At 40.2% G+C, this 21,736-nt stretch overlaps 1 protein-coding gene across 1 annotated transcript in view; it reads left to right on the plus strand.

Annotated features, from left to right (window-relative positions):
• Positions 1–21,736, plus strand: part of EXOC5 (exocyst complex component 5) — an 88,030-nt gene that overhangs the window by 23,395 nt on the left and 42,899 nt on the right. The window contains exons 4-7 of the mRNA XM_089661142.1: positions 5,158–5,352; positions 13,733–13,797; positions 20,159–20,187; positions 20,275–20,384. Coding sequence (XP_089517268.1) covers positions 5,158–5,352; positions 13,733–13,797; positions 20,159–20,187; positions 20,275–20,384 — 399 coding nt within the window. The remainder of the gene's footprint in view (positions 1–5,157; positions 5,353–13,732; positions 13,798–20,158; positions 20,188–20,274; positions 20,385–21,736) is intronic.

Genomic DNA, 21,736 nt, shown 5'->3' on the forward strand with positions numbered 1-21,736 from the left:
ATATTGGTGCACAACTTAAATTATAAATCTTAGTTTAAAACACAGAGTAGACTGTCATCTTGCACTGTGTCAGCTGGAATTTTAACCCTCACCAGATGGCACAGTATAATCATCAGAAAAGGAGAAGCAGAGTCCTGCGTAATATAAATATTATGGGGTGCCACATCCATTGATCATTTACCCCCCCTTCATGACCAGGCCATTTTTTGCTGTTTATTTTTTTTCCTTTTTTTCACACAAATAGAGCTTTCTTTTGGTGGTATTTGATCACCTCTGCGGTTTTAACTTTTTGTGCTATAACCAAAAACGATCGAAAATTTTGGGGAAAAAACAATATTTTCCATTTTTGGTTATTAAAAATATCCAATAAACTCAAAGTTAGTCTTAAATTTAGGCCAAAATGTATTCTGCTACATTTCTTTGGGAAAAAAAAATCTCTATACATGTATATTGATTGGTTTGTGTGAAGGTTATAGCGTCTACAAACTATAGTATATGTATTGGAATTTACACAGCTTCTACTTTCTGACTGCCTATCACATTTCTTCAGGTGCTAAAATGCCAGGGCAGTAACCCCCCCCCCCCCCCAAAATTACCCCTTTTTGTAAAGTATATACTCCAAGGATTTTTCAGAGAGGCGTGTTGAGTCCATGGAACATTTTTATTTTTTTCCACAAATGTTTTGAAAATGACAATTTTATTTATTTTATTTTTTTACACAAATGTGTCACTTTAATGATATATTGCTCATGCATGCCATGGGCATATGTGGAATAACACCCCATAACACATTCTTCTACTTCTCCCGAATATGGGGATACCACATGTGAGAGACTTTTTGGCAGCCTAGCTACATACAAGCCCCTAAAATCCAATGACCACCTCCAGGCTTTCAAAGGGCATATTTCCTCATGTCACTTCCCCACTACCTATCACAGTTTCGAAGGCCCTAAAATGCCAGGATAGTACAAACGCCCCCCCAAATGACCCCTTTTTGGAAAGTAGACACCCCAAGGAATTTGATAAGAGGCATGGTGAGTATTTTGCAGATATCATTTTTGTCACAGGGTATTGAAAAAGAAAAAATACATTTTTGTTTTCTTTCTTCGTTTTCCAAAAACATGTATCAAATGAGATCCACAAAATACTCACTATGCCTCTTAGCAATTACCTTGGAGTGTCCACTTTCCACAAAGGGGTCATTTGGAGGGGGGGGGGGGCTTCTACTATCCTGGCATTGCAGAGCCAACATTAGAAGCTTATTCCACACATCACCCACTCTTGAAGACCAAGCCTTTTATGACACTTTTTGTTCACAGCAAAAAAACCTGTTTTTTTGCTTGAAAATTACTTAGAACCCCCAAACATTATATATTTTTTTTAAAGCAGAAGCCCTAAAGCATAAAACGGTGGGTGTTTAAATCTTTTATGTCACACAGTATTTGCGCAGATTTTTTCAAATGCAAATCTTTTGGGAAAAATACACTTTTTAGAATTTTAATGCACAAAAACACAATATATTGCCCAACTGTTTGATAAAGTATAAGAAGTTACGCCGAGTAAATAGATACCAAGCATGACATGCTTTAAAACTGCGCATGCCCGTGCAATGGCAACAAAGTACATACATTTTTATTATTGATAGGCAACATCTTAAAAGCCTTTACAGGTCACCAACTTATATTTACACAGGCGGTCTAGTGCTAGAATTACTGCCCTCAATGTGACATTCATGGCTATACTTCACATACATGGTGCAACCGCTGTTTACATACCTGCATGGGGTCAACGCTTGCGTGCATACAGGGGAACAAGGGTGCTTTTTTTTTTTTTTTAATCACTTTTATTGCTATCACAGGGATTGTAAATATCCCCTCTGACTGCTTTCCCAATTTACTAATGGCGTTGTTTATATCCTGCGAAACTGAAGTGATTAAATGCTCGTAGCTTCGTATTTCTTAGACTATAGAGATGATTGGAGCCATTCTGGTCTCTGATCAGCTCTATGGTCAGCCAGCGGATCTAATGGCTGCATTCTTGGATTCCCTTATGGGGCCGGAGAGCCAAAGAAGACTGTGGAAGGCAGCAGGAGGGGTGGGGCTGGGCGGGATGTCCCTGCCCGCTGCTTGTAAAAACGTACCAGTAGTAGTTGGGCATATATGTAACAGCAGAGAACACTGACATATGATACATTGGCTCTGTGGATCAATATGAATGCAATCATTCTTTTTTGTAATGTCCATATTGAGGGTTAGGCCCAAAAAAGTTTTAAATTCAGAAACCGTGATAGGTTTCCATGCGAATTGTCTGGCACAAGCTGAATTTGGGTGGACGGCGATGTATTATTGTGCATATAAATTGCTTTGGCCCACAATCAATTGGTACAAATCTTCTGTGAAAAATACTGGAAGGGCTAAACACTAGTGCTGGCAGCATCGGGGCTGATCCTGCTAACACTGCATTTTTGGGGACACTATACTAAGCAGGCACTAGTATAGTTCTGTTCATGATCATTCTATTGATCTCTCCCTGAACCAACCGCGGGGGGTGCAGGCGCGTTCACACCACAAAACAGGAAATGACGCAAGATTACGTCACTTTGCCCAGAGCTGCTGCTCACTTGCAAAGTGCGGGTAAGCAGTTGGCAAGTAGTTTAAAAAAAAAAAAAAAACTTAAAAAATGTGTGTGATAATGTCTGTGGTTGGCAGGAGCTGGTAACATGGTACAGGGTGCTGTGATTGGCCCCATGTATCATGTGACAGCTGTGGGACAATTACAACTTACTAGGAGGAGAAGCAGAGCTGTTAGGAGTCAGATTGCGTGCTACGCCCTCCTGTGTTAGTACAGCCAGAGCGACATAAGGGAAGCAGATACTATAAAGCTCAACATGTTTTGCATGGTTCTGCTTCTTCAGGAGCAGAAGGTTCAACATTGAGGATACTATCTAAGAGATAAGAAACAAAAGGTGGTCTTTTCTTAGTTTCTCATCTCCTAGGTAGTATTCTGAATTTTGTACCTTCTGCCTAACATAACACAACTCAACCCACAAAAATGCTTTGGATTACAGTGCATTGCGGTATAAATGGACCCATGCAAAAGTGAATGGTTTGTGTTGGACATCCCCTGCTGTGCAGTCATCCTCCTTCCATGTCTATTTCCTACTGCAGAAGCACTGAGCACATAAAACCATTCGCATCAGTTTTCTTCCCTTGCAAGAGCTCACAATATAGTGTTCCTACCACAATTGTTCATTCAACGCTTCTTTTTGAGGCAACACCTGTGTAACCATAGGAAGAAAATACAAACTCTAGACTCCATGCACATTTCCAGTTTTCCAGGTAGGATTCACACCTGCCAGGACAAATGATAGCCATTTACTCACATTGTGTACACGGACTACTGAGCGGTTTTGAGAGGCTGATTTGAACCCCTGGTGTATTAGGATTTTATAGAACAGGGTGGGCTCGTGTATACTACCGTAGTATTGTCAGGGGGAAAAGCAAGTGTACTGGGTTGTCAGCCAATTCCTCCTTTATTTACAGTATGTCCAGGGTAAATGTTATACTTTAATTATGATATGCTTAAATATATAGTTCCCCTTCTACTATTGTTGTAACAGGCAGTTCTAGAAGTACATAGTTAAAGGAGATACAGTGCTACAAAATGCATTACATCTTGATGTGCGTTTGCTGAAAAGCTATATATGTCTCTATCTCAAAGTAAAACGAGTGTGTAGTAACCCACTTCATAGAATCAGTTTTGGCTAATCGTCAGTTTAGAATAAGGAAAGACAATTGTTGCTTGGCTACTGTGGGTTTAGGCCCTTTGCCTTTAGGCAAGGTCAATCCATTCAAGTACTAACACTTTACTTACAGATGGATTATAGTAGAATGAATTACCCATTGATCTTTCTTTTTGGGGATTCCAGGCATACTCCATACTGGTGTTCCCAGATCTGTCTCTGACTTTATTTCAGCTCTCCTGCTGCAGTATTGTAATGTAACACAAATGGTCATTCTGTGTGAGTGGGGCTGGGAACAGATGACAGTCCCTCTTAGTCCCTGTTGGTAGTATGAAAAAATGTGAAACTCTAAAACGGACATCTATTACATTTTGGATTGATTAGGAGACACTTTGCATGAGGGCTCATTTAGGGCTCATTCTGATCCTTCTTCAGAGAGCCTTTAACAGACAGTGAAGAGGTATTGTATCACCTCCTCATGGGCTTCTTTAACATCTTGAATCCTGCAGTTGTGGGGTGCTTGCAGGCTCCATTAACTTGAGCGTAACGGTATAATTCCTGTTGCTGCTGCAGCATGTGTACACACCTGGCACTGCCTCTACAGCTAAAGGAGGTAGTGGTTGGGGGGTAGTAAAAGTGTGGCTCAGCTGCGGGGTTTTAGTGCTCCTCAACTGCTAGTGTTAATTAGACTTGTGGGAGGGCATTAAAAATGTGTTTGAAACACATTTCTTGCATTCTTCTAATTCCCCCCCCCCTTAAGCTGCAATGGCAGTGGACGGGGATGTCGTGATGCTTTACTTCTCACCCCCAGCAAACATTTGACCAGTGAGCCAGATGACCGCAACCCATTCAAGTAAATGAGGAAGCGCTGCAAATGTCTCACAACCATGTGAATGCATTTGTGTGATAATTATGGGTAAAGTAGGCTATGGGTAGGCATCACATCACCTCCTCACTGCCTGTCAAGCGGATCTAAAAAGCATCTGAATGTAGATTGCTTTTCAGGAAAGCCTTGGTTTAGACGCAGGCTGACTAAAAAATAATGATCCATCCTCTTGGTGTCTTCCTCTTTTTTATGACTACTATACTCTGAACCTCTGCTGCAGGTTTTTGACTTTCTACAGCATTCTAGTGTTGCAATTTAAACACAAAAGCAAAGGAGACTAAGGAAATGATGTCTCTGGCCTGCAGCAAGCTGATAACATCATATCAGCCTAGGCAAAGTCACCTGAGCTTTTCTGAACAATGATACTGTATTCTATTGTGACGTGTCAGGAATTGTTCATGCAGACAGTAAAAGTAAACTAAGTGGACTTTAGCCCAGCTGCAATATTAAAAAGTCTTTGATTGTTACTCTATTTTATTTATTATTTTCACAGCAGGATAATCTGATGGTATTATCTGTGTCTTTTCAGATAGCATTTCAGCACTTTCAAGAACTGGATGAGCACATCAGCTATGTGGCCACGAAGGTGTGTCATCTTGGTGACCTGTTGGAGGGGGTGAACACTCCGAGGCAGCGAGCTGTGGAGGCCCAAAAACTGATGACCTATTTTAATGAATTTCTGGATGGCAATCTGCAGTCTGATGTGTTTAACAACCCTGAAAAGGTAAGGGCTGCCAGCAGGGCGTGAAGTGATTGCAAGCGACAAGCAGCGTTGCCCTAATTGCTTTGCCTTGTGCTAGTCGCACTTTCAGCCGTTGAGAGACTGACTTGTTAAAGTTTAATTGTTCACAAGTGTGCGTTTACAATATTATCCCGCCGAGCGCTTACAGATTTATTTATGCTTTAAAATGCTGTTAACTTGTCTTTTTTTATGTTTGATTTGCTGTCTAGCTGGTATTATGTTTAATTCAACAAGCCCATATGGCACATTAATGTTATAGAAGATTTTTGGCTTCATGGCTCTGCGTGTTAAAACCGAAAGAGGCTTTCGTTCTTTATATTTCTGTTCACAAACTAAAGATGTTCAATAAATAATAATTCCAGTAATACAAATAAGAACTCTTCTGGTTTTTTTCATGTGCAGCTGGTTATGGGAAATCCTTAGCCCTTTTTTTTTTTTTTTAAGTCCCATATGTAATTATAGCCAACCTAATATACGTAATCTTATATGTATCTTTTTAATGTAAATTTTTGAATATATGAAATTAATTTTGACATAGGATAGTAGCCACCTCCTAGGGGCCTGCACGCCCGATCACGTTTCCTAGTACCCAGGGTCCCCAGAATCTGGAGGCTGTGGTAGACAATATCACCAGTTTTCCTGGTCAGGAGCCTAGCCCCATACTTTCATGGAACCCTTATCTCACTTCTGTCCCATCACTATGTAATACTAGGCTCCTCACCAGGGAATCTGTTCCAGGGCATCCTGCAAAGAAAGTAGACTAGGGTTGGATGTTGTATTATACAGTATTTCTCAGTACCGTGGGCCACAGATTCACTTTTATGTTTTAAAATGCTTGTTTCTGTGTGCACTCAAAAGATACTTTATTGTAAAATAATTTTTTACACTAAAATGTTTATCTGATACATGATCAATATAACAAAATGGTGTATACTCCAATAGTGTATACAGTATACTGTTTGTGAGTGTGTGTGTGAGTCTCATCATTCAGGCAAATGGCAAGATGATAATACAGTCTTGACTTGTATGGACAACTTGGTCTGCTTCCTCAGGAGGGAACAGTAAGCATTTCTATGAGGATCATGTCCCAATGTTAAGCACTGTAAACATTTACATAATATAAAGCAAATATATTATTAGAACTGTTTTGAAGAGATCCCCATTAAAACCGAGCCATATAAATAAATAGACTAATAGCATACCATCTTACTGATACCCCTGTAATCCAGGCACATGGCTGCCTTACCTTAACCTGCATCCCAGTACAGATCACTAGATATAATATAGACCAATGAACTAGGAAACATTTATACTATGGACTCGCATTGTTTTCTGATCGGTGCTGCAACAACTAAGGTGTCTGTGAAATGCGTTGAAAGCATATTATCATTTTGCCATTCGCCAGGTTGATGCAATTTATATAGAGTTGATGATGGCCTAGCTAGGACACCTATTAGATTAATGTTTATACAGTGCATTCATAAAGTATTCAGACCCCCCTTCACTTTTTTCATATTTTGTTATGTTGCAGCCTGATAATACAGTCGTTTAAATTCATTTTTTTTCTCATTAATCTACACTCCGTACAGTCAGAAATTTAGAAATGTTTGCAAATGTATGAAAAAGATAAAAACTAAATATCACATTGGCATAAGTATTCAGACCCTTTGCAACACTTGCAATTTAGCTCATGTTCCTCCCATTTCTCTTGATCGTTGCTGAGATGTTTCTACATCTTGAATGGATTCCACCTGTGGTAAATTAAAATGATTGGACATGATTTGGAAAGGCACATACCTCTGACAGTGCATACTGTTTCAGAGCAAAAGCCATGAGGTCAAAAGCACTGCCAACAGAGCTCATACACAGGATTTTTGCAAGGCACAGATCTGGGGAAGGCTATAAACAATTTCTGTTGGGCTGAAGGTTCCAAAGAGCACAGTGGCCTCCATAATTTTTACATGAAGTTTGGTACAACCAGGACTCTTCCAAGAGTTGGTCGCACAGGCAAACTGAGCATTCAAGGGAGAAAGGGCTTAGTAAGAGAGTTGACCAAGTTTAAGTGGTCGGTAGTAAAATCTCTTAGAGACTATGTCACTTTTCCTGCTTGGGCAAACTGACCATGTCTATGTAAAACCCACCCTCTTACCACCTTTTTATACTCTCTTCTTCAGCCAAGCCTCCTTCTGTGGCCACCACTGCAAAATACCCATTTATTTATTTCAGGTACTTATATAGCACTGTCAATTTACGCAGCGCTTTACATATATATTGTACATTCACATCAGTCCCTAACCCTCAAGGTGTGTACAATCTAAGGTCCCTAACTCACATTCATATACTAGGGCCAATTTAGACAGGATCCAGTTAACCTACCAGCATGTCTTTGAAGTGTGGGAGGAAACCGGAGTACCTGGAAGAAACCCACGTAGGCAAAGGGAGAACATGCAAACTCCAGGCAGGAGGTGCGGTGGCTGGGATTCGAACCAACGACCCTAGTACTGCCAGGTGGAAGTGCTAGTCATTTAGCCACTGTGCTGCCCGCATTTCTTTAGACTTTGAGGCAGCTATAACCACTTCCAAGATACTGCTTGAGCTTAGCAGGCAATCAACAGTCTCACACAATGATCACATAATGGAGAGGATAACACTTTCTGAGCTCTGAAATTGCAATATCTGCATTAATATTAGGAACAGTATGAGTCTGTATGGGGTAGTAGTGGTCACAGCAGATGTCAGAAAGGAAAATAGGATACATGTTGGAATCGCAGATCAATCAGTGAGTGCTTTTAGATAGGAGTCATTGGTTTATGGATGTTTTTGCACATGTATCAAGTTTCAGGAGTTTGTTTCCTGGGCTGTAGCGGAGAAGCGTCCTTTAGGTGTGAAACCGTGCATGTTGTGCGTTTACAGATGCTGATGTTGAAGTCTATGGGGCCCAAAAATACCCTCAAAACAAGCTTGTGTGCTTTTTTTTTTTTTTTTTGTGTGTGTGTACTTTGAGTGTAGAGCAGAGGATGACCTGAGTGTACAAGTGTGAACAGGGACAATTAAAAATTAGTTTCTGTGTAGTTTGGCATTGAAAAAAATCTGAATTACAGCTATCTTACCTTCTTAATATACTCTAACACAGTGGTTCTTAACCTGGGTTCGATCGAACCCCAGGGGTTCGGTGAGTCAGTCTCGCGGGTTCGGCGGAGGTGAAGACCCACACCCGACTCATATGATTCGTGATGACATGCCCCGCTTGTCCATCATTGGCTGCAGGTGGTCACGCAACATCGCTTAGCCCAGTGGTCGGCAAGCCGCGGCTCACGAGCCACATGCGGCTCTTTACACGCTTTAATGCGGCTCTTGTGTGCCGGGCGCCCGCTCCCCTCCCTCCTCTCGGGCGGCAGGTACTCTGCAGCGTGATCCAAAAAAAAAAACAGCCAGGGCAGCGCGCTCAAATGCAATGATTGGCCAGTCTCGCTGCCACTCACATCCTGATAGCCAGTGATTGGCTGTCAGGATGTGTGTAGGGGGGGCAGTGTGACGAACGTGAGAGGAGCTAGGCTCCTCTCACAGTCCGCCCTGAAGACCGGAACGGCGCGGGAATACGGCGAGAGGAACGCGCGGAGCAAAGGTAAGTGAATTGACACAGGGGGGACTTGGCTTACTACTTGCTACTTACTTACTACTACTATATAAGGGATGAATTAATATGGGGGATGAATTACTATAGGGGGGATGAATTACTATATGGGGGATGAATTACTATATGGGGGATGAATTACTATATGGGGGATGAATTACTCTATGGGGGATGAATTACTCTATGGGGGATGAATTACTATGGGGGATGAATTGCTATATGGGGGATGAATTGCTATATGGGGGATGAATTGCTATATGGGGGATGAATTACTATAGGGGGGATGAATTACTATAGGGGGGATGAATTACTATAGGGGGGATGAATTACTATGGAGGATGAATTACTATATGGGGGATGAATTACTATATGGGGGATGAATTACTATAAAACAGTGGTTCTTAACCTGGGTTCGATCGAACCCCAGGGGTTCAGTGAGTCAGTCTCGCGGGTTCGGCAGAGGTGAAGACCCACACCCGACTCATATGATTCGTGCAGTAAATATTCATTATTATGTTTTTGTGTGAAAATCATGTTTTAATGGTTTTGTTCTTTGTTCTTAACGGTTTTGTTCATTTTGTGCACCTATGTATAAATATATACCTATGTTTTGAATTTTAAAAATCATATTTTATTTTTCCAATTAAGAAGGGTTCGGTGAATGCGCATATGAAACTGGTGGGGTTCAGTACCTCCAACAAGGTTAAGAACCACTGCTCTAACAGCATGTTCAGTAACTTCCTCTTTTGCAACTACAGAAAAGGTTTCCAAACTTTTCTCAGACACCCACCCACCTCTCACAACTGCTACAATTGCCCTCTTCCTCTATCCTATGTGCTCTCTCTCACATCTTCAATCGGTCCCTCTTTACTGGCACCTTCCCTTTCCCTCTAAAGCATGCACAGATCATCCATGTACTTAAAAAGCCCTCAATGAACCCACCCGCTTGAACAACTTAAAGCAGAGTTCCAGTTGAATAAAAAAAGATAAGTCAGCAGCTACAAAAACTGTAGCTGCTGACTTTTAAAGTACAGACACTTACCCATTGCTCGGTCCAGCAGTGTCCTTGCCACGGCTGGTTTCACCCGGCCGTCTTCTCTCCCCAGCACCGGTATCTTCAGTGTGGGCACTCGACTGTGGCAGCTTGTGGCTTCACAGCTGGGTGCCCACTGCAGATGTGCGAGTAGCACTGCACTTTGTGAATGGTGCTGTAGACTTCTGAGACCTGCCTTAGGCTACGGTATCAGAAGTGGAAGCGGGTGCCTGTCAAATTTGGGTACCTGCTCCCCAAAGGTGTCAATCCTTAACGGAGGACAAAGGCTTAAAGCAGAACTTCCCCTTTTGGGTGGAGCACCGCTTTAAGACCCATCTCCTTCCTCCCATTTACTGCTAAACTTTTAGAATGCGTAATCTATAATTGTCCTACCTCACTGACAACAACCTTCTTGACCCTTTACAGGCTTTTGCTCACAGAACTCCAGAGAAACTGTCCTCCTAAAACTCACTAACTATTTACTATCAGCTAAAACCATTGGCTATTAGTCCATATTCTTACTGCTAGACCTTTCTGCGGCCTTTTAATACTGTTAAACACCCCCTTCTCCTCTATAGACTCCACTCCCTTGGTCTTCAAGACTCTGCTGGTCTTCCCCTGTCTATCACAATGATCGTTTCAGTGTAGCCTACAACTCCGTCTCCTCCTCGACGTTTCCCCTTTCGGTAGGGGTCCCACAAGGCTTTTTCCTTGGAACTCTTCTCTATCTACACTTCCTCTCTTGGTCTTTTAATACCCTCTCACAACTTCAAATACTATCTCTGTGTTGATGACACCCAAGTCTATCTTCCTACACTTCAACTTACTCCTCCAATCTCCTCCTGCATGACTAACTAACTGACATATCAGCATGGATTTTACACCACTTTCTCAAACAAAATCTTTCTAAAGCTGACCTCGTGCTTTGTGGCCTCTTCCCTGACAATTCCATCAAGATCAATAATACAATTAATTAACCACTAATCCTAGACTCTGACCTGTCCCTTCAGCCCCAAATCCAATCGCTGTGAAAAGCTTGTAGACTTCACCTCTATAACCTCTCTAAAATACGCCCCTTTTTAAAAAATTAAACTACGAAGCTACTCAATAACTGTGTAAATACAAAACCAAATTATCCGTGAATGCTATTAAACCATAAATACAATTTGTATGCGCTATAAACACATTTCCATAGTGTACAACCTCTGGTCGCCAAGATATCTCTTCCTGCCCAGGAAGTCCAAAATTTAAACTGTTCCTCAGCGTCCAATCAATAAACGTCCTCAATTTATAACCACAGGTGATATTTCATAAAATCCTAGCCCACTAGGTGCTCAATTTTCAGATCTTCCAAGTGTTATCATCCTCTTTTAACCCTCAAAAAAAATTATATATAGACTGCATTTTCTTAATCACATAAAAATTTATCTATAATAAATTACACTCACTAAAAGTGCTCAAAATGCGCCACAAACTTCACCAAGTGTCCGCATATGATATCTGTAATTCCTACTCTTACCCTCTGAGTATAGTTCACTTGCTTTATACATGAATTTCCAATGCGTGGACTATTCTTCTAATAATCCTCCTTGTGGATAATCGTACCCTCCAAGAGATTTTGAAATTTATATAGTGTAATACTGTTAACAAAATTCGTATAGTGCCACTCTGTGCTCCCCTTATTCCAAACAAGTGACCACCGGTGTGGGTAAAACAATAAAGTCATCCGCCACCTCGCAGTCCATGCACCTTACCAGACTGTATAGAAAAAAAGCCTTGAGCAGATAGACTCCTTTCAGACCAACATCGCTCTTGTCATTCCCAGTACAATTCCGGTATGTAAATCAAAACAGAATGGGCAAACATCACATAGTAAATCACAACCATAAAATTTATTACATGTTAAAGCGCATCCGGTTGGCATCTGATTTGACTTCCTGACGCGTTTCGTCATTACGACTTTATCAATAACTCCCTTTTTATCTCTTGTCTTTTCTATAGCAACTCCTTTCTCATAGGCTTGCTTGTACACGGGCTATTCCCCTTCAGTCTATCATGAATTGTGCTTCATGTCCACCCCTCCTTTCTTCTGCCAATCCCTCCACTGGCTACTGATTCCCCAATGAATTAAATTCAAAACACTAACAACCACTTACAAAGACATTCACAACTCTACCCCAAACTAAATCACCAAACTTGTCTCCAAATAACACCTAAACTGCACCCTCCGGTTCTCCCAAGACCTCCTGTTCCAAAGCTCCCTTATCTGCTCCTCCCATGCTTGCCTTTAGGACTTCTCCAGAGCCTCTACCCTTCTTCTGGAAATCTCTACCTCAATCTGTCCAGCTATGTCCTACTCTTTCCATCTTTAGGTGATCCCAGAAAACTCATCTCTTCAGAGAAGCCTATCCCACCTCTAGCTAACAGTTGAACATTTCATTCTTTCAGCAGCTCTTTCGTCACATTTATTACCTTTTGTACCACATGCCTCACCCTATTAGATTGTAACCTCTTACAATTTTTCTGGGCCCTCCTAACCTTGTGTTGTATCTGTACTGTCTCCCTTTATATTGTAAAGTGCTGTGTAAACTGTTTGTACCGTATAGTAATATTAATAATGAAGTGTACATTGGGCCTTAAAACAGAACTACACTGCATCTGAGCAGCACAAACCAAAAAACACTATTTAATTCATTTTTAATATTTAAAGCAAACTGCACCATTCATTGATGTCTCCATACCTTATTTTGTTGAGAAATTACTTCGAAAAACACCCTCTGCTTGGGAGGGTGTTGGCTGTGGCCATCTTAAGTAAGGGCAGATTAATTTACTTCCTGCAATCTGGAAGCCATCTACCCGTAGCTCAGGCAGGAGGATGTGCTTAGCTGAAAAAGCCCCCTTCTTTCCTCCTAAAGACTCCTGGATGTATGACATTATTTGCCTAGGCCTGAAAGCCAGGAAGTAACTGGAGAAATGTAAAAACAAAAGCTTGAATACTGTATAGTTTCCTATCTGTTTACTAATATTAGCAGCATAAGGATTACAAATAGTCAATGTTGATTAAGAGTGAAGTTTCGCTTTAAGTAGAACTATGGCCTCCCATTAAAAAATAAAAAAAAATTGGAGCAGCACTTAATTATATGTACATTTGCACTTGGTTTTCTCTTCACCCCCCTACAAAGTTCCTCAAACACCTGTTGTGCCTGTTAGTGAGGTTCACCTAATGCATCTTCCTGTGATTGTATGGCAATGATGCTGCACTGCTCCTGAATTCAGAGCAGAGTTGCCACTCTAATGTAGGCTGGGTTGCATTACAGTAATTAATGATATTATTCTGAATGTCTTACTGGCACCCATGGTTCTGGCACTGTACTTTTGGTAATATCAAATAAAGAACAAGACATGCTTGTAGTGGTTGTAGCATGTGGTCAGACTTTGGTACTTGGAGGCAGAAAGGAGGCAGATAAAGCAATAGAATCTGCAATGGTATAAAGTGAATGGCTACAATATATTTTAAGTAGTTATTGATATCCACAGAGTAGACTTCCACTATTAGTCCATGCTCCAGCAGAAGTGACATGATGCCCCAACCACTAGTCCACCACATATAGGCAATGCACACATCCGATCCAGTTTTCTGAATGCAGAGAAATGTATTCAACATATATATTTTTTTATATATATTCTATTGGCAGATCAAAGAGGCAGCTGATATCATTCAGAAGTTGCATTTAATTGCTCAAGAGCTGCCATTCGATCGGTAAGTACTTTTTTCCTGTAAATGCTGTTCCTAACACTGTAGCCAAGACCTGACATTGAGAGCTTCTCTCTCACTGTAGTAGGGCAGAGAATGTCTATACTGAGTTATCAGTCAGTGGTCTGTTTTTAAAGGGAATTCGTAGTGATATTCCTTTTGTATTTATTATGGTCCAAGAAAAACAGAGAAAAAAATGTTTTCCATGAAATGTTGAATATAAATAATTTGGGGTTCTATTTATAATGGATAGCAGATATTGCTATTTGCTCTCCATAAAACACTGCACTGTTTTACTCCACGCTGTGTAGGATGCTGATGTGTTCTAAAGAGCGTTTTCTATGCTGCTGCTTCAGAAATGGACCCCTTTAATATGCATATGTAATTAGTAGATATAGCTCAGGTCTTTTCACATGTTTACCTGTCCATCTTAATCCCTAGTAGTTCTAGCTGACATTAACACATGTAAGTGAGTTAAGACAGTGACTCCTTCCCACTTCCTGGCTTTTCAATTTGGGTTCTTCCAAAGATGGGAGGAAATGGACAGAATGCTTATGCAGTGCTTCTTCCTTAGTAAACCCATAATGTCCTGTGAAATCCTATGTTATTAGTGCACCCTGTATTTAGTGTTTTATTTGCAAAATAAATTTTATGTAAATTGTAAACAAAAAATATAAAACTTCATTTGAAAACTGAAAATAATGAAGCTGGCCCAAAGCTGTTAGGTCCCTTCACACAGCCATTCCGATCAGGTCTACCTGACGTGTGAATAAAGGCAGACAAGCAAGCACTAAAACATGAGCTCCTAAAGCACCAAAAGGCAACCAAAAAAACCTCCAAACCAGTAAAATAAATAACGGTGTAGCACTAAAACACTAATGACCATCAAAAGTATATGCAGTGCAAAACCAGTGCTAATGATGAACCATTCATAAATAAAATATTTAAAATGGATTGCTATTATGCTATTAAAACCAATAGTGATGAAGTGACGATAATAAATAACTGTCAGTTTCCATACTAATGATCAAACAATGTCTTTATATTGATGTTTCATAAATGATTCATTATTAGCACTTTATTGCATTAGCACTTATTTTGCACTTTGTCACTTTCATAGACATTGTTTGAACATTTGTATGGAAACTGACAGTTATTTATTATCGTCACTTTATCACTATTGGTTTTAATAGCATAATAGCAATCCATTTTAAATATTTTATTTATGAATGGTTCATCATTAGCACTGGTTTTGCACTGCATATACTTTTGATGGTCATTAGTGTTTTAGTGCTGCACCTTTATTTATCTACCTGATGTGTACCTGATCAGAAGGTCCATAGAGCCCTGTGGACAGGTGGGTGTAAATGTACTTGTGTCCTTTTACATTTGCCTGCCTCTGGGTCCAATCATGTCCACTAAAAATGCAAATGACCGCATCCTTTTCCTTTTTTGGTCGACCGAATTGGAAGTAGCCTGATGTAAATACAGTGGAGCCGTGTGCAGAAACTGAGCTGAAACAGATGTGACATCTGTCCTGTCCCGCCCCGCTCTGCTCCGATCAGTAGGGGATCAGTTCACAGATCCCCTGCTGTTTGGAGCGGAATCCACCCCATGTGAAGGGAGCCTTATAGTTTCCATTTAAAACATCCACACATCTTTCAAGTGATCTTCTCCTTTGTCCATGCATGGCATAGTCATCACTTAAAGAAGTCTCCCTTTTGCTTTTTGCATGTCTCCTGTCCCCAAGGGGACAAAGTGCATGTAGTACCCTGTTCTGTCTTTCTACATGCTGTCTGAAGCCAACCATACACCATTCTTTTATTTTTTAAAAAACGGGTTCTTCCATTCCCACCACAAAGGCGGTAAATGGTGGCATTCCCCACCCCTTCTTCCCCACCAGGACATTGTATTTTGACAAGGGTGCACACACCGCTGTCAGTATACAATGATGATTGATGATTGGCTGCAGCTGCTGATCAGTGGCAGATTTTACAACATATCCATTCAACAGAAATCAATGAAACAATTGACTTCTGTTGAGTGTGGAAACCCATACACTGATTGAAATCTGGACTGTCCCTGCTGCTTAGACTAGGTGCATGGCTGGACAGTGCATCCCCATTAGGAATACAGAGGGAGGGAAGCTTGTCAGCTAAACTTTCTCTGCTTATACACAGCAGAGCTCACAGCCTGTGCATTTTCTGCTCTATCCTGGGCCTAGTCATTTTTTGTTTTTTTTTTGGCGGTAATGTTATTTTATTTATCTATTTCATTTTTGTCTTTTACATTTTTTACCTAAAATTTCTTTCAATTCTTTTTATTTAAATTTTTAAAAGGCAAATACAAGTAAAGAAAACAATTATAAAATGTTGTAATACAATTGTATGTCTTTTAAAATCCATCAAAGCTGAACTTTTTGTAAATAAATAGTGTACAGGTCAAACTTGGAAATGTATACAATGAAGCATACCCAATGAAGAATTTGTCCAAATAAGACATACCTATCATACACAATACATTAATCCGCCTACTCATCAGCATTGGTAGAGGATAGACTTAGAAGTGCATACATTATAGAATCAGCAGAGAAAAGAGATAGAAAAGAGAAGGAGAGAAAATAACAGAGCTAAGGTTCAAAGTCAGGTTAACTCTAACATTATGCCCCATAACCAATTGGTAATTCCTTAACTAAATCGGCTCTTATATGTCTGAAATTTTAAATATACTATTCCAGCACAATCATCTGGCATTGAACACCTTCACAGTATGTGACAAAATGGCAAAGGACCTTTTGTAGATATAATGGAGGTTTACACTATTGAGGACATCAGATATATTGAATGTTTTAGTAGATTTCCATGCATTTAGTAATAATTAGCCTAGCTGCAAATGAGGAGTTGGCCTTGTAATTACTCCAGTCACTTGAGAAATTAAAGCAAAAACAGCCTTCCAAAAACTTTGTATAAATTTGCATGCCCAAAGAACATGTAGTAGGTCACCCAAACTACCACATTGCCGCCAGCATAAGGGTGATGCATTGGTGTACATTTTGGATAGTTTATAAAGAGTGATATAACTACGATATAATATTTTAAGGGAGTTGTCCCAATGATTCTTACGTTTCGTGAGGCTTATATTGTTATTTATAGCAGATTGCCATTCCTCCTGTGTAAAATATCTTTGAAGGTCCCTCTCTCACCCCTCCACGCAATAATTTAGAGAAATCGCTGTCGAACTGTAAATACTTATAAAACCACAATATACCTTGTTTCAACCCAAGAAGGTTCACTAATGCATGCCAAATCTTAGAATCTACCTCCACCCATGTCTTTGGGTCTGATACATGATCATTTTTAATCTGAATATAAGGGTAGATGTTTCTTCCCAACTGTGAGGGGTGGATTTCATTAAATGTGTGGAATCCTGCATCTCTTAGTGGTTTGGTATTAAGGTTGGATATGAAATGTTCATAAGTTGTTAGTGATATGTCCACTCTAAGCTTGGGTGTGGAGAAATTAAACTTACTTAGTCCCACAGACCATGCTTCTATAGTGGCAGCGATGGAGTGGAGGTAGGTTTTCATTTTATTAGGTGAAACGGTTTCCGTGATTAATAAAGCTTGGAGGTCTTGGTTAGGGACCATGGCCTGTTCTATTTGGACCCATAATTTATCAGAAGGGACTAGCCGTGCTTGAAGTTGATCTAGGAGGGCAGCATAGTTGAAGTTGAAATAACTGGCAACCCTACACCTCCCTTGGACATATGTTTAGTAAGCGCTGAGAATGGGATTTGAGATTTTTTTCCCTTTCCGTATGTATTTTTTTACAGCTGTGTCTAACTTTAGGAAAAAGCTATAGGGAACTAGGATCAGAATAGTTCGGAAATAGTATAGAACTTTGGGTTAGATCAGCATTTTGAAGGCCGCAATTCTACCCAGCTAGGATAGTTCGAATTTTTCAATTTTTGCTAGCTCTGTTAAGATTATCTGGAGCAATTTCCCATAATTGTCAGCAAATGTATTGGAGGAAGGAGCAGATATGTTTATGCCCAAGTACACTAGTTTGTTCAGGGTCCAGCTATAAGGAAACTTATCTTTAATGCATTGTAGGGGACCCTTTTTGATGCCTATCGGAAGTGCACTTGATTTTGTTACGTTTAGTTTATAGTATGAAACTTTACTAAAAGTTTCCAGAGTAGATGAGATCTCTGATAAAGAATTTAAGGGATCAGTAATGGTAAGTATGACATCATATAAAAATAGTCCAATTTTATGAGACTTATGTGCTACCTGTATGCCTAATATTAATGGATTAATTCTAATTGAAGTCGCCAGGGGTTCCTTCACTAAAGAGAAAATGATAGGGGAAAGAGGACACCCTTGTCTAGTGTCATTGGTAACTATAAAGGAGTCTGATAAAAAATTAGAGGTATACACCTGTGGTGTAGGAACTGTATATAGAGCTGTAATGGCAGATTTAATATATACCTGAATACCAAATTTGCTTAGAGTAGCGTCAAGATATCTCTAGTGGACTCTATCAAAAGCCTTTTTGGCGTCCGCCAGAAACACTGTTTGGGATTTACAAAGTTCAGTAATTCTCATCAAATTGAGTATTCTACGGGTGCCATCTGCTGCCTGTCTCCCCTTAACAAAGCCCACTTGGTCTGATTGGATAAGGGTAGGGGGTAGATTAATTTATATGATATAGGATCTGTCATAGAAGAGATTTCTGTTTTAGATTGTTTAGCATTAAGGTAATTGGCAAGCTTTCTACCAGCCTTGTGTGTAATAATTGGCTTTAGATCGTTTAAGGTATTTTTCATGTTGGGTTATTAAGAGTTTTCTAAGAACTTGTCAACTAGTTAGTAGCTCTTGTAGAATGCTAGGCGAGAGGGATTGTTTATGCTGAGACTCCAAACTAGTAATTTTATCCAGAATAGCAGACAATGCTCGTTTTCTTCGCTTCTTTTCTTGCATTCAAGTTGAAAAATTCCTGTAGAGACTTGTAAAGGCTAGAGCAGAAGGTAGGTGTAGAAAACATAGAGGTATCAATTCACCATAAAAAAACTGGGGAAAATGTAAGTGTCTCTTCTATAGCTAAGGATATGGGCGCATGATCTGACCAGGTCATTGGATGTATTTCTGCTTTGGAGATGTTTTGTAAGAGTTGAAGATCCGTTAGAAAGAAGTCGATCCGTGAGTATGATTTATGCGTTGCCGTGTAGTAAGTTAATTCTTTCTCAGATGCGTGAAGACATCTCCATGCGTCATATAAGTTGGTTTCTTTCAATGTAGAAGATAAAGAATGCCTCAAGCAGTGAGAAGAGCCCGAGACATCCAGGGACTTATTAATAATGGCATTGAAGTCCCCGCAGTATAAGCACCCTTTCTGGGACTTTCTTCCACAAGGCATTTAGGAATGAAATTTGGTTCGTATTAGGAGCAATTGTGGAAGGAATATTATTTAACGTGCATACCATGATTAAGTACCTGACCTTCCAATCCACTTGTAGAGAGTGAAGTGAAAATGCGGCGGGTGCTTTATTGCTATCATAACTCCACACTTTTTTCCCGGGGCGTTGGCTGTATAGATATGCGGGAATACTCAGCGCAGCATGGTGTTTTGAGGGCTGAAAAATGTTTCCTGTACACAAATGATGTCTCCTTGTAATTTGGGCCTAGTCTTTTTGCAGGTGTACAAGGCATATGGGTAGTAGAAGAGGCACAGGGCTGGAAGATTAGATGGCAAAGCTTCAGAATAAGAGAGTGGTGGTGCTTCATTGCTGTGCTGTAGCTCCCCCATAGGAACACCTAAAAAAAATAATTAGGCTTCAGGCTGGGGTGGAGCTAGAACACAATTAGAAATGAAATGTGTGTACTGAACAGGATTGTGTGCTATGTACGCTGATTTCCTTGGGGTTTTCAAGGATTTTCAACTTCTTAAGCAAAAGCTCTTCTTTTCAGCATTGTTCTCATCAGTTGCTGGAACTGGGGAAAACAAGCCCTGTGTAGATCCATGTGGCAGTGTTAAGCCATTCATATGGTGCCTAATGCTATCACTTGAAAAAGGGAGGATTCACATTCTGACTTATATCAGAGGTAGTGGGTATTTCGTTTACCCCATTTATCTGCTGGGAGTGAGAAAAGTAGAGTTTATGCTGTTGAAGACAGATAGATAGATTTTTGTTTTGCCTTTAATTGATGTGTACTTTGGTGATCCAAACATATACACACAAGAAGATTTTGTGAGTTAAAAAAAAAAAAAAGCATGCAAAAAGGGTAGTATTGTCTCATGTAACAACCTACAATGTGTTTGTATGTTTCTTTCCCGTTTTAATGGTTATTGTGTCCCCTGTCTTTCAGATTTGCAGAAGTAAAGTCAAAAATAGCAAGTATGTTCTCTATTTCTGATTAATCTGTGTGTGTGTTATGTCCTGGTATTTTTATAGAGGGCTGATAATGGGTCTGTCATTTTCCAGGTAAATACCATGATCTGGAGCATCAGTTAATCCAGGAGTTTACAGGTGCTCAGAGGAGAGGAGAGATCTCTCGTATGAGGGAGGTGGCTGCAGTGTTGCTTCACTTTAAGGTACTTTGCTAAATAAAGGCGCTTTAAACTAGTTTGTCTCCAAGCAAGTGTTTGCTTTCACTTTCGGTCCTGTCTTAGAAATAAACATGGAAGCTGACTGAAGCTTTTATACACTGCTCAAAAAAAGTAAATGAACACTTTGAAAACACAGCAGATCTCAATGGGGGAAAAATATCATGCTGGATATTTGTACTGATTTGGACTGGGTAATGTGTTAGGAATGTAAGGATGCCCCATTGTTTGATGGAAATGAAAATTATCAACCTACAGAGGACTGAATTCAAAGACACCCCGAAATCAAAGTGAAAAAATGATGCAGCAGGCTAGTCCATTTTGCTGAAATTTCATTGCAGCAACTCACAATGGTGCTCAGTAGTTTGTATGCCCCCATGTCCTTGTGTGCATGCCTGACAACATCTGGGCATGCTCCTAATGAGGGTAATTGAAATAGCGCCACGGAAAAATTATATATAAATTAAATAAATAAGCTGCAAAACCTAACCCATAACACATATAGGGTGCATGAATAGTGAAAAAAACAGGTTGCGCTAAAAAATAAAAAAAACATCCAGATGAATATATAAATCAATTAAACCACATATAAATAATATAATAAAAAGTCAAAAGTGAAGTGATTCTTGATAATTGCAGAAGTGTTCAAAATAAATATCACACACGTGAATCCACCACCAAAACAGGTTGAATAAACTCACCGGAGCAATATCATATTATAAATCAGCATACAGCGCTTGTTGCTCTGGGAGCAATAATCTGCAAATGGTTGAGGCAACACTGGGAGCTTTATATCGAATCTCCAGGGAGCAATACCCTGCAGGACTATATATCATATGGATCCACTTAAAAAAATCCAGCAACCAAATTCTCAGGATAATCAGACCACCACTCGGGATATAAAAAAAGTAAAAACTCATGGTGCAGTATGTACTAAAAAACTTCCAATTTAATAAAACATTGCACTTACAACAAGTGGTGTCTATGCCGACACCAGCATATATAGCGTGATCAGTATAAAACACAACGCGATCCCCGCCTGGCCGAGCATGCACCGTACCAAACGACCTGGGAGCGTCCTGACGTCACATCCAAATCCTAATGAGACTAAGGATAGTGTCCTGGGGTATTTCCTCCCAGATTTGGGCCAAGGCATCAGTGAGCTCCTGGACAGGCTGAGGTGCAACCTGGTGGCGTCGGATGGACCCGAAACATGATATCCCAGAGGTGTTCTATTGGATTTTGGTCAGGCGAATGTGGGGACCATTCAATGGTATCAATTCTTTCATCCTCCAGGAACTACCTGCATATTCTTGCCACATGATGCCAGGCATTGTGCA

The sequence above is a fragment of the Staurois parvus genome, unplaced genomic scaffold (assembly GCF_062004578.1).
Source record: "Staurois parvus isolate SC_StPar_1 unplaced genomic scaffold, SC_StPar_1.0 ptg001316l, whole genome shotgun sequence".
Lineage (NCBI taxonomy): Eukaryota > Metazoa > Chordata > Amphibia > Anura > Ranidae > Staurois > Staurois parvus.